Source organism: Trachypithecus francoisi, unplaced genomic scaffold (assembly GCF_009764315.1).
Source record: "Trachypithecus francoisi isolate TF-2019V2 unplaced genomic scaffold, Tfra_2.0 Contig00090, whole genome shotgun sequence".
In the NCBI taxonomy this organism is placed as follows: Eukaryota; Metazoa; Chordata; class Mammalia; order Primates; family Cercopithecidae; genus Trachypithecus; species Trachypithecus francoisi.
In genome coordinates this window covers 173,471-186,152 of record NW_022680471.1, presented here as the reverse complement: position 1 = coordinate 186,152, position 12,682 = coordinate 173,471, and the positions used below count along the sequence as shown (strand labels likewise).

The 12,682-nt window shown below is 46.5% G+C and overlaps 1 protein-coding gene across 11 annotated transcripts in view; it reads right to left on the bottom strand.

Annotated features, from left to right (window-relative positions):
* Positions 1-12,682, bottom strand: part of TRAPPC10 (trafficking protein particle complex 10) — a 99,898-nt gene that overhangs the window by 52,583 nt on the left and 34,633 nt on the right. For 5 of the 11 annotated variants that reach the window (XM_033227677.1, XM_033227410.1, XM_033227764.1 and 2 more), the window contains 2 exons: positions 5,089-5,285; positions 520-715 (listed from right to left, as the gene is read on the bottom strand). In XM_033227677.1, coding sequence (XP_033083568.1) covers positions 520-715; positions 5,089-5,285 — 393 coding nt within the window. Of the gene's footprint in view, positions 1-519; positions 716-1,429; positions 1,451-5,088; positions 5,286-12,682 lie in introns of those variants that run through there. The other 6 variants (XM_033228282.1, XM_033227853.1, XM_033228212.1 and 3 more) reach the window with 6 other exon arrangements.

The window sequence follows — 12,682 nt, the reverse complement described above, 5'->3', positions numbered from 1 at the left end:
CCAGCCCACCTCTTCTCAGGCCTTTGCCCACCACCCTGGACATCCCTCAGTAATCCTGCCTCCAACAGTTCTTGCTGGGACATTGGCCTAAAAGTGATTTTCTGTTTTTCTTTCCTTCTGCGTTTAAGCGGAATTCTTCTGTATGGTAGAGTTGACCCTTCTCCTCCATTTATTTATTTAACCGATGATTTCTTTCTATCGATACAGACTCAAGGATATTAATTTTATTCCATGGGTTAAACCCTGACTCTATCCTTATTTATTCTGTTGCTGAAACTCTTCCAGCTTTGACCCCTGGATGCTCCACGGGGCAGTGCGTGTCCTATTCATGCCCCATCTGCTTCCACGCACTTCCTGACTTTCTACTCCTAAAGATATTCCAGGTTTTTTGTTTTTAAAAACTCTGCCAATGAGATTACCACGAGAGGTGCCTTACTTAGAAAGAAAGGAGGAAAGAGGGAGGACACAAGGGAGGGAGGGAGAGAAGGGAACTGTCTAGTTCTGTAATGAGTCAAGTACCTGAACCATGAAATATTCACAAAAGCTCCAGCCTGGCTCAGTCCTCTTCTCCCTCAAGGTTCTCATGTCATCCTCAAACTTGCCTAGGTTTTTGGTAAAAGACATAAGAAGCAATGTCCTGAGTTTGGTCAGGAAGGCATTCCAGGATTCCTGAGTTCGAGAAGAGTCCTTCAAGGGGTCGGAGAGCACAACACACCTGCAAAGACATGAACAGACTCTCTGGGAAAGGCCCTCCACGCACAGCGCCACGGCTCAGCAGCTGCCATTGTCCTGAGCGGCACTTTCGTTCCGTCCTCCTCCCTCTTTTTTTTTTTTTTTGAGACAGAGTTTTGCTCTGTGGCCCAGGCTGGAGTACAGTGGCACAATCTTGGCTCACTGCAACGTCCACCTCCCGGACTCCAGTGATCCTCCCCAGTAGCTGGGATCACAGGCACACACTACCATGCCTGGCTAATTTTTGTATTTTTTTGTGAAGATGAGGTCTTGCTACGTTGCCCAGGTTGGTCTTGAACTCCTGGGCTTAAACAATCCTCCTGCCTCCGCCTCTCAAAGTGCTGGGATTATAGGCATGAGCCACCGCATCTGGCTTCTTCCTTCTTTAAACAGTCAAAAACATGAGGCAGGTGGTAAGAAACCAGGTTAGGAAAAGGCTTCATCATAAACTGGTCATGAACATGAGCGGTAAGTTCTACAGAAATTCAAAGAAGAGTGTGCCACAGAATCAACTGGAAAGGGGGAAAGGGATTTACATGAGCCCTGAGCCAAAGACCCAGCTCTGAGTTCTCTGTAAAATAATGTGATCACACCTCACTCAGTTCCCTGCCTCCTTCAAAATCCATTTTGGTTCCTTGGGACCGACAGGATAAATTTAGGTTTCTCAGCACGGCACACGAACACCATGATGTCTCACTTTATTCCTCTGCTTCCCAGCTCAAGTCTGCTGACCTTCTCCCGCTCTACTCTCTTCATGAGCACATTCCTTCCACCCAGGCATGGCATCTTCACAAACCTCCCCCCACCACCATCCCAACTGCTCTGCCCACACGGCTGCTAAGCTGCGGGCCTCACAGGAAAACACTCCCCTTCTCTGTACCTCCATCCCTCCCACTAGCCTGTGAGCTCTTGAAGGGGAGGGTTAATAAACAATTTAACAAATAAAGGCTTAGAACACGGCTTAACATATAGGCCAGAAGAGTTTAATTACAAAGAGGCTGAACCCATGATGTAAAAAGGTCAAACACACAAAATTACACAAAGTTCCCAACAGATTTGGACAAGGCAATGTATTTGATAGGCTGGAAATGGTAAATTTCTTTAGCCTTGGTAATAGTAATTAACCTAGGAAGATAATGCATAAATCTGAACTCAGAAATAATTTTAACACATTGATTCTATGAGCTTCACCCGTTCTCCTTAGTAAATCTTTTACTTGAATTACCAAAAAGTAGCAAAATGAACTGACTCTAAGTTCCTTTTCTCCGTGCCCCAGCAGATCCTTTGGAGGCATGGCTAAATTCATGGAATTATACATCAGTGAAGCAGCATACACTCTACATGTTCCACCATGTGAACAACCACAACCAAGAAGAAAACTTAAAACTTGGTGGCTGGCTACAAATCCATTCAACCCACCCCCCTGCACACTTTCCTCCCTCAAAGACAACGGGGCCAGAGCCGCTCACTCCAAAGGTCCCCCAGAGGACTAACGTGTATTTATCCACAGTAGGAGCTTGCTGGAACCTATGAGCTTGGTAGTTTATCCTTCAGGCATTCTCAAGGATTATAATTACCCACATTTATTCCTGACCTGATGCGAATTCTCCTGTGCACCTACAGGGGTGAATGGAAACAGAAACTAAACAAGTGCCAACCACCAAAACAGTAACTGTTTCCAGAGATCAATCAGATACACAGTCATGATATGTCCTGTCTCTAGTAGATCCTGTTCTACATCACCACGCATTTTTTTTAAGTAAAAAAGAACTATGCTTCAGAAGTTCACATCAAGCCTAAGTCGTTAACTCAGAAAAGGAGAGCCCAAAACAAACGAATGAAGTCAGGGATGGTGGGGCCAAGTTGGAGAGTGGCGCGATCCCACCAGGCACACAGACTGCAGGGGCTGGAGGCACATGTGGAACAAGGGGCTCCCAGCTGCAGCCTCAGCAAGTCACCATCACAAGTCAACCGTTGTCTCTACCAGCATCGTTCTTAGCAAAAGCCCGAAAAATGCGCAAAATCTGTTACCAAGCAATTTTCCTTTAGGGAAGGTATCCTGAAATAATTAAGGATGTTCACAACATTTGAGCTAGAAAAGTGTTCACAATATTGCTGTTTGTAACAATAAGCAAGCAATAACCTAAGCCCAGCAGCAGAATGTATAAATAACTTATGGCACATTAATACTACAGAATATTATCCACTCACTAACACCGAGAGTCTGGAAATACATTTATTGTTTGTGGAAAATCTTTACCATATATTGAGTGAAAAAAGCAAGTATAAACAACACACAACATTATATTAACTTAAAATACACACACGTATTATGCATGCATAAAGAAAAAAAGTCTGAGAAGATACATACCAAAATGCTAAGAGTTAATATGCATTTTCTTTTTGCTCATTACCTTTTTCTAATAATTCTACAATGAGCATGTAGTGTGCATAATCAAAATTAAACACCAGTCTAATGTTAAAAAAACAGTAAGCCACTTAAGGGTCAAGTGTTACAATATTTTCAAAGGCCAGAAATTATACTGCATAATAAAACAATTGTCAAAAAAAAAAAGTAAAAAAACAAAACAATTGTCAATACAGACTCTATTAAATTCAAATTTCTGAAAATCTCACCAAACTCTCTACATTTAAAAAAACAGATTTGTTAAGAAGTGGCTTTGCAAATTAATAAAAACCAAACGGTAGAAAGTATATTTAAACCTACTGAAGACGAAATGTTGAAAATTTTAGTAAATTACATTTCATGTATAAAAAACAGTCATTAAAAAGCAAGTTAGTTTTAAATAGGCTCAGTAAAAACTTATTATTGGAAATTAGATAAAGATTATAAACACAGACTTAAAAGTAATCAGTAGGTACTTTGAGAAAATTACACAATTTGAACATTTCACAAGTTAAGACTAACAGACCTCATTAACACCAATGTGTTTACTTAATATAATCCCAAATAAATATGATTTCTTTTGTGATACTAAGAAAAACCTCCAAGGCCACTTGGTTTTGATTCCTCGCCCTGCCTCAGTGGTCTCCCCGTCAGCGCCGGCCCACACTCCCATTGGGCTACAGAACACACTGCTCCTCCTGCCAGGCTTCATGGCTGTCTACTCTCTTTTTCAGAACAAAAAATGTCAGTACTTGAACCACATAGAGGGCACGGATATTCAATCATGTAGCATCTTCTTAAATGCTACGCTGATTCCTTTTGGTTAACTAATTTATAAGTAACACACCTTACAAAGAAGTTTCCGTAAGTCCAAATTGAATGAAACTTCTCTAAGATAAACCATAAGCTCAACTACCTAATTATTTAATTCAAACCATTATTTGAACATTACTATGTATCCAGTACTGTGTGTAACATGAAAAAGGCACCCACCCATAGCTCCTCCCGCCGAAGAACTACCACTGAGGCATGGAGAGTCACATGACAGAACAGTGCGGGGCCCCGTCTGTTTGGGGCTACAGGCTGCACTCGCACCACCTGCCCCTGCTCCTCCTCCCTTATCCCCCCCACCGCGCATCCTTTATTTCTCAGCCCATCTCTGCTTTCTCAGTGAGCCTCCGTTGGCCCCAGAGAAGGCCAGGTGCCCAGCTATAGGCTCTCACAGTACTCTGGAGTCCTTCATCTGAACCCTCGCCACCATAAGCATGGTGACCATGGCTATAACGACCTGCTGGACCAGGGCAGGGTCCAGGTTCGCCGCTGAATCCCCAGGCCCTGGTGAGTTCCAGCGCTAAACTACGAGATAAAGCTACCGAGGAGTTAACATGCTGGCTGGCTCAGCTGGCAACGGCATCACTGAAGAGAAAGGGAGCGACCTACCCCAGGAGAGAGAGCAGGGCAAGGCGGAGAAAGCCCATAAAATCTATTAACCGCCAAAGTTTCAGGATTCCCTTTCACAGTTTCTGAAGGGGTTAGGTCAGCATTTTACAACTTGCACTCTTAGGAACTTCTCAGTAGGTGTTAAGGTAAAGAAAAAAACACAAGTGCCATCATTTCAAAAAAAAAAAAAAACCTTTAAGGACCCTTGTTCTAGAGAAGAACTGCAAGAGCTGCTGCTGTCACTCTTCAGAAAGGACCCACCAAGAGGCCTCCCAGGACCATGGGTCCAAGACCTGCTCTCCCAGGCAGCACACTTGGGAGATGGCTGCTTACAGTTCTTTGCCTGCCTGAACAGGAACTCCACAAGGACAGGCACCAGGTCTCCTTGACAGCACCCCATGGACGCTCAGTCGAGATTGCTGAGTAAATAGTTGTTACTACCCAGGAAGCCAGCAATCCATATCACGTCAAGTATTAACCAAATGAGGTAAAATTAAAGATACACTTACCTGTCACTCTGTTTATTACAAAAATCATTTCTTATTTTGTCCACAATAGAGGTTCGGGGAAGGATGTTGGTTTTATTTTTTTTCTTGGCATCATTTTCAACTATCACTATTAACCAGTCCACAGAGCTATGAGCCTTCAGAACATTCTGCCACTTGGTGAGGTCATCTTTCACTGTAGCTTTATACACTTCAGTATCCTAAAAACAAACAAGTCACTGTGAAAGCAGGTTAACTAACGCCCTTTAGTTTATACAGCAAAATATGCCTCATAACAGCCTGCAATGGCCGCAATGTTTTGAAGCGTCGGGACAGGCTCGGGACTTAAATGGAATAAAAAGCCCAGTGGCCCAGCAAGCCTGCAGGCGTGCTCTGTCAGACTCAGTGTCACACACGGCCATGTACGATCCCCACTTCTCACAACCCCAAGGGATGTGAGTGTCCCAGTGATCCAGATGAAGAGACTGAGAGTCAGAGGGTGAGTGAGCTGCCCACAGCAATACTGTCTGTTAGGCAAGTTAGGGCTTTAAAACTCAGGTCCACTGTGGCCACCGGCTCTGGACCCATGCACTACATGACCGCCATCCTGCTGTGGGCCGCGCCTTGGTCTCCTGGCAAGAGTCATGGCACAGCCCAGACTGCCCACGGGAACCCCAGGCCAGCCTCCCGCCAGCTTCTAACTCAGCCTCTGAGCTCTGTACCCCGGGAACCACCCCAACTGGAAGTCTGCGAAGGCCATGTCAGAGGCAAGCAGCTACAGCTGTGAGGTCCCAGACAGAAGGCGACCCGCAGCTTCCGCAATGTTGCTCTACTCCCCAACAGGCAGCAGGGAGCCGCGCCACCCCAGAAATCAATCCTGCTTCTCAAGCAGACGCCTAAGCATGAGCCTGCCAGAGAAAGGGTCCTTCCCACATACATGCCAAGGCCTTCAGCTTGGTTCTCTTCCATAAAGAACCAGGAAAACACTTTGCCTGGTGTCACTTATCCTTGCCCTTCCATTCCATAAATCTTCTCAGAAGAGTCCAACTCCATTTAGATTTAGAAAATCTAAAACCAAGATACTTAATTCATTTCCAAGTTAGGCACTGAAAATATCTGCAAACAGTAATTCACAGCTACCATCTAAATCGCTACTTCCTCCTCTTTTGCTAGTTCCTCACTGTCCTGCCCTAATTCCTCTGGACTTTCAAGTCACTCTTGAATAACACGCAGAGAGAAGCCAATCAGAGTATCCACAAGTGAGTTAAATCTTAAATTCTGGCTGGGCACGGTGGCTCACACCTGTAATCCTAGCACTTTGGGAGGCCAAGGTGGGCAGACTGCCTGAGCTCAGGAGTTCAAGACCAGCCTGGGCAACATGGTGAAACCCCGTCTCTACTAAAGATGGAAAGATTAGCAGGGCGTGGCAGTGTGCACCTGTAGTCCCAGCTACTCAGGAGGCGGAGGCAGAGGTTGTAGTGAGCTGAGATTGCACCAATGCACTGCAGCCTGGGCGACAGAGCGAGACTCCATCTCCAAAAAAAATCTTAAATCCTAAATTTTGTAATCAGCCTCTCTTTTGGTTTAATTAACTAAATAGATAGTTCCAAAAGGCAGTACTTCTCATTTGTATCCTGATTTTAAAACCTGCTACATCCTGATTTAAATTACAAATATTGTACAATCTGAAAAGATCTTTTACTTTGAAAACTGAGGTTAAAACCATCTGGTAAACTCAATTTTCTGCAAATAAATATCCGACAGTAACTTAATTATCTAGTGCACATTTTACACAGCACAGCAGCTCCTGGGACTTGGAGCACAGATTTTACAGCACTGGTGAACCGCTCTGCTGGAAGCCCCAAAGCGCCATGCCTGGAGCAAAACCAAAGGCTAGGAGGGACCAGAGCCTGTGACCGCCAAGAAGAGACACACAGCACCCGGCTGCCCCCATCCGCACATCACAGGTGAGCCATCCACTCTCTGCCCCTTACAAGGCCACCAGGAGCCCTTTACCTGGACTCCTCCCCACCCCCACCCCAGAAGGAGTCCTGGCTCCAGGTTGTCCACACCGGGCAGGGGCTGCCACATCCCGAGGGGACACTAGAGCAGATGTGCTCGGTCAATTTGCAGGAACTCTCCAGAAGAAAGCTCACAGAGCATGAGGCAGGAGAGAGGGAGTACAGAGAAGTTCCACGTAACTCTGGGGCAAACGGGTTGGCAGGATCCAGCCTATCACTCACCCCAGCGAGCAAATACAACGATGTGATAAAAACAACGCTGTGACTCTGAAGAGCACCAGTGGAGCCAGTGAAGCTAAGGGGCTTCAAAGAAAACTAAGTCCAAGTATGGCCAAACAGTGAAACCCCGTCTCTACTAAAAATACAAAAACAGCCATGCGTGGTGGCAGGCACCTATAGTCCCAGCTACCCGGGAGGCTGAGGCCAGAGAACTGTTTGAAACTGGGAGGTGGAGGTTACAGTGAGCCCAGATCATGCCACTGCACTCCAGCCTGGGCAACAGGGCAAGACTCTATCTCAAAAAAAAAAAAAAAAAAGAAAGAAAACAAAGTCACTACAGGAAAACCCATGAGCAGTGGGGGGGACACACGCAGGACCCAAGAGCCAAGCCAGAGGGGAAGGCTCCAGCTCCACGACAGAGGCAGCAGCCAGGGGCAGGGCATCAGGGCCACAGGGGGCAAGCACAGCAGGCCGCCCCAGGTACCAGAGCTCAGCAGTGAGGAGGGTGTCCAGGTGGCAGAAGAGGGAAGTACAGAACAAGATGTGAGCCCCAAGTGAGATGATGAAGGATTCTGGGACTGGCACAGTGGAATAAGGGTATAAGGGTACAGGGGCCAAGCAGGGCACAAAGGGCATCCCCCAGACAGGGATGCCCTCACAAGGGTATTGCAGATCAAGTGAGGTGAGGAGGAAGTCTGTGCCAGGCACAGTGCCAGGCAAGTGCGGGAACGGCCATCCACCTCCTGGGAGCGGAGCAGCAGTGACAGAAGGATGGTCATTCACAGAGGGATTACTCCCAACAGAAACACAGAGGAGAACCAGCACCCAGCTCCTCCATGTGAAAAACGGAGTTACAAACACTGATGGGAGGAAACCAGGATCACCCTTGCAGTGCTAGACTCGAATGGGCTCACAAGTGTACATGTATGTATGTACATACACAAGCAGCTACCCACGAAATACAAATGTAAACGTGTGCGCGTACACGTGTGGGTGTACACACGTGTGTTCTCTAGCCATGCCGAGAGCTCACCGGCAAAGCTCTCCCCTAGCTCCAGGTCCTGACTTCTAAATGCAATTTCCCACTGGAAGGAGCCAGGGCTGAGCCCTGAGATGAAGCAAAAGGAGGAGATGAGCCCAGAGAGTACTCAAAGAATCAGTACATCCTCAGTACATCAGTACAGAAGCCAAATTCAGAACAATCTGCACATCAATGATATTAATTATTAATACTATGATAGCAACAGACTACACTCCCTCAAAAACTAGAAATCAATGAGTGAACTGCTTCTAGCCAAGATGAAGTGACAGGGACTGGATTTACACCACCGCCTGAACCAATCAAAGAAAAAACAGGCCGGGCGCGGTGGCTCACACCTGTAATCCCAGCACTTTGGGAGGCTGAGGCAGGCAGATCACTTGAGGTCAGGAGTTCGAGAACAGCTTGGCCAACATGGTGAAACCCCGTCTCTACTAAAAATGCAAAAATTAGCTGGGCGTGGTAGTGTGCACCTGTAATCCCAGCTACTTGGGAGGCTGAGGCAAGAGAATTGCTTGAACCCAGGAGGTGGAGGCTGCAGTGAGCTGAGATCTCACTACTGCACTCCAGCCTGGGTGACAGAGCAAGACTCTGTTTCAAAAAACAAAAAAACAAACAAACAAACAAAACCCACCAAAAACCAAGAAACATGAATCAATGGTTTTCAAGACCATGGACCCCAAGGAACAAAGGACAATGATTTCTCCCCTCAACCCTTAGAGATGGGAAACAAGCCCAGCAAGCCCCCAGGGTGCCGACCAGAGGGTGGGGAGGGCAGGGGTTACAGAGGGGAAGCCGGCAGACTCCCTGAGCTGAGGACACAGAGCCAAGGCCAGAGAGATCGAGACAGCTAGACTTCCTAGGGCTGTGCTGGGAGAGGAGAGGGACACAACGAGTCCTGCAGACCGGCACAGGGCCCTCGAGTATTCCACAGGGAACTGACGAGTAAGTGCGTGCGGGAACCACCCATCGCCGGAACAGAACCCGCAGACAAGATCAGAGGCACCCATGCTTGGAGTCACACAGGGCAGGGAACAGGGCTGTCCCCACAGGCCAGTCTGGAAAACCAGAGGAACTCAAGACCGTCTTGCCTCGGCTGTGAGGAGTAATTTGTCTTGGACTGATCACTGCTCCAGACCTATCAAATCATAAAGCTATACTCAAAAGAAAAAAATCAATCAATAGAAATAGCCCCAGTAATGACACAGAAAGCAATGAAAAGAGTCACAGTAACTACTGTCATTTAGTTACTTCATATGTTGAAGAAGGTAGTGGACTGAAGTGAAGCAGACACATGGAAGATACTTAATTAAGAAAAAGACTCGGCCGGGCGCGGTGGCTCAAGCCTGTAATCCCAGCACTTTGGGAGGCCGAGACGGGCAGATAACGAGGTCAGGAGATCGAGACCATCCTGGCTAACCCGGTGAAACCCCGTCTCTACTAAAAAAATACAAAAAACTAGCCGGGCGAGGTGGCGGGTGCCTGTAGTCCCAGCTACTTGGGAGGCTGAGGCAAGAGAATGGTGTGAACCCGGGAGGCAGAGCTTGCAGTGAGCCGAGATCGGGCCACTGCACTCCAGCTTGGGTGACAGAGCGAGACTCCGTCTCAAAAAAAAAAAAAAAAAAAAAAAAAAAAGAAAAAGACCCATATGGAACTTTTAGAGATGAAAACCTCAACATCTTTTTTTTTTTTTTTTTTTTGAGGCAGAGTCTCGCTCTGTCGCCCGGACTGGAGTGCAGTGGCCAGATCTCAGCTCACTGCAAGCTCCGCCTCCCGGGTTTACGCCATTCTCCTGCCTCAGCCTCCCGAGTAGCTGGGACTACAGGCGCCCGCCACCTCGCCCGGCTAGTTTTTTTTTTTTTTTTGTATTTTTAGTAGAGACGGGGTTTCAGCGTATTAGCCAGGATGGTCTCGATCTCCTGACCTCGTGATCCGCCCGTCTCGGCCTCCCAAAGTGCTGGGATTACAGGCTTGAGCCACCGCGCCCGGCCGAAAACCTCAACATCTAAAATGAAAAATATACTAAGCGGAACGAGAGCCAATTAGACACTGCAGAAGAAAAGGTTAACATGAAGACAGAGCAGTAGCAATTACCCAAATGAAACGCCAAGAAAAAGGGCTACAAAAAGTATCAACGGATTATCAGTGAGTTATGGAACTTCAGGTAGCATTTATACACATATATATACACACATACATACATACATACACACATTTATGTAGGTATGTAGCATTTATACACATATATATACACACATACATACACACATACACAGAATCCCCAGAAGAGGGAGCAACAGAAAAACAATCTGAGGAAACAATGACGAAAAATGTTCTACACCAGGCCACGTGCGGTGGCTCATGCCTGTAATCCCAGCACTTTGGGATCACTTAAGGCCAGGAATTCGAGACTAGCCTGGCCAACACAGCAAAACCCTATTTTTACTAAAAATACAAAAATTAGCCAGGGATGGTGGCTCACACCTATACTTTGAGCTACATGGGAGGATGAGGCACAAGAATCGCTTGAACCCAGGAGGCAGAGGTTGTGGTGAGACAAGATGGAGTCACTGCACTCCAGCCTGGGTGACAGAGTAACACCCTGTCTCAAAAAAAATAAATAAATAAAAACGTTCTAAATTAGATCAAAACTATAAACCCCAGGCAGTTTGAGTCACGGTGCAACAAAGGAGTAGGTGGTGGGATCTTGCCGTGGGTCTGATCAGTCCTTTCTCTGCCTTGCTTGCTTGAGCTTCAGCAGAATTCAAATTGGCTGGCAGTAAGGCGGGGAAGGACTCTGGAAAGGCCAAGACAAAGGCGGTTTCCTGCTCGCAGAGCCGTCTTGCAGTTCCCAGTGGGCCGTATTCATCGACACCTGAAATCTAGGATGGCCAGTCATGGACGTGTGGGCACGACTGACGCTGTATACAACGCAGTCATGCTGGAGTACCTCACCGCAGAGGGGCTTGAACTGGCAGGAAATGCATCAAAAGACTTAAAGGTGGCTGGGCGCGGTGGCTCACGCCTGTAATCCCAGCACTTTGGGAGGCTAAGGTGGGAGGATCACCCGAGGTTGGGAGTTCAAGACCAGCCTGACCAATATGGAGAAACCCTGTGTCTACTAAAAATACAAAGTTAACCGGATGTAGTAGCACATGCCTATAATCCCAGCTACTCGGGAGGTTGAAGAAGGAGAATCACTTGAACCTGGGAGGCGGAGGTTGCAGTGAGCAGAGATCGTACCATTGTACTACAGCCTAGGCAACAAGAGGGAAACTCAATCTCAAAAAAATAACAGACTTAAAGGTAAAGTGTATTACCCCTCGTCGCTTGCAAGTTGCTATTCATGGAGATGAGGAATTGCATTCTCTTGCCAAGGTTACAATTGCTGGTGGTGGTCACTCACACCCCACAAATCTCTGACTGGGAAGAAAGGACAACAGCAGACTGTCTAAAGGATGCCTGGATTCCTTGTTTGTCAGGACTCTAAATACTCTACCAGCTGCCCAGTGTTGGTGATTCCAGTGGACTGTATCTCCGTGAAAAACACAATTTTACCTTTCTGCAATTCTATCTGAGCAAGTTAGAAGTTTAATTAGCTTTCCAACTAACCAAATTTCTGCATTCAAGTCTTAACCATATTTAAGTGTTACTGTGGCTTCAAACAAGCTATTGATTCTGAAGCAGTGGGTTTTGACTGAGTTGACTGTTTTTAAAAAACTGCTCAGATTTTAATTGTGATGCAGAAGTTACAGTAACAAACATCTGGTTTTATACAGACATTATTTCCACTCTGGCAGATAAGCTCGATAAAGGTCATATCCACCCGCACAAAAAAGAAAAAATAAATAAATAAACCCTCAAACCCCAAGCACAAGGAGTATGAAGAAAGCTACACCAAAGCATACCGTAATCAAACTGTTAAAAACCACTATAAAGAAAAAAATCTTGGCCAGGCATGGTGGCTCATGCCTGTAATCTCAGCACTCTGGGAGGCCAAGGTGGGTGAATCACGAGGTCAGGAGTTTGAGACCAGCCTGGCCAACACAGTTAAACCCTATCTCTACTAAAAATACAAAAAAACATTAGCTGGGCATGGTGGTGGGCACCTATAATCCCAGCTACTCAGGAGGCTGAGGCAGAAGAATCGCTTGAACCCAGGAGGCAGAGCTTGCAGTGAGCCGAGATCGCGCCACTGCACTCCAGCCTGGGCAAGAGAATAAGATTCAGTCTCAAAAAAAAAAAAAAAAAAAAAAGATTTTAAAGAAAAGGAAGAGACAGCGATGGAAATGGAAACTGGGTGGGTAAATATGCACAGTGGCTCACACCTGTAATCCCA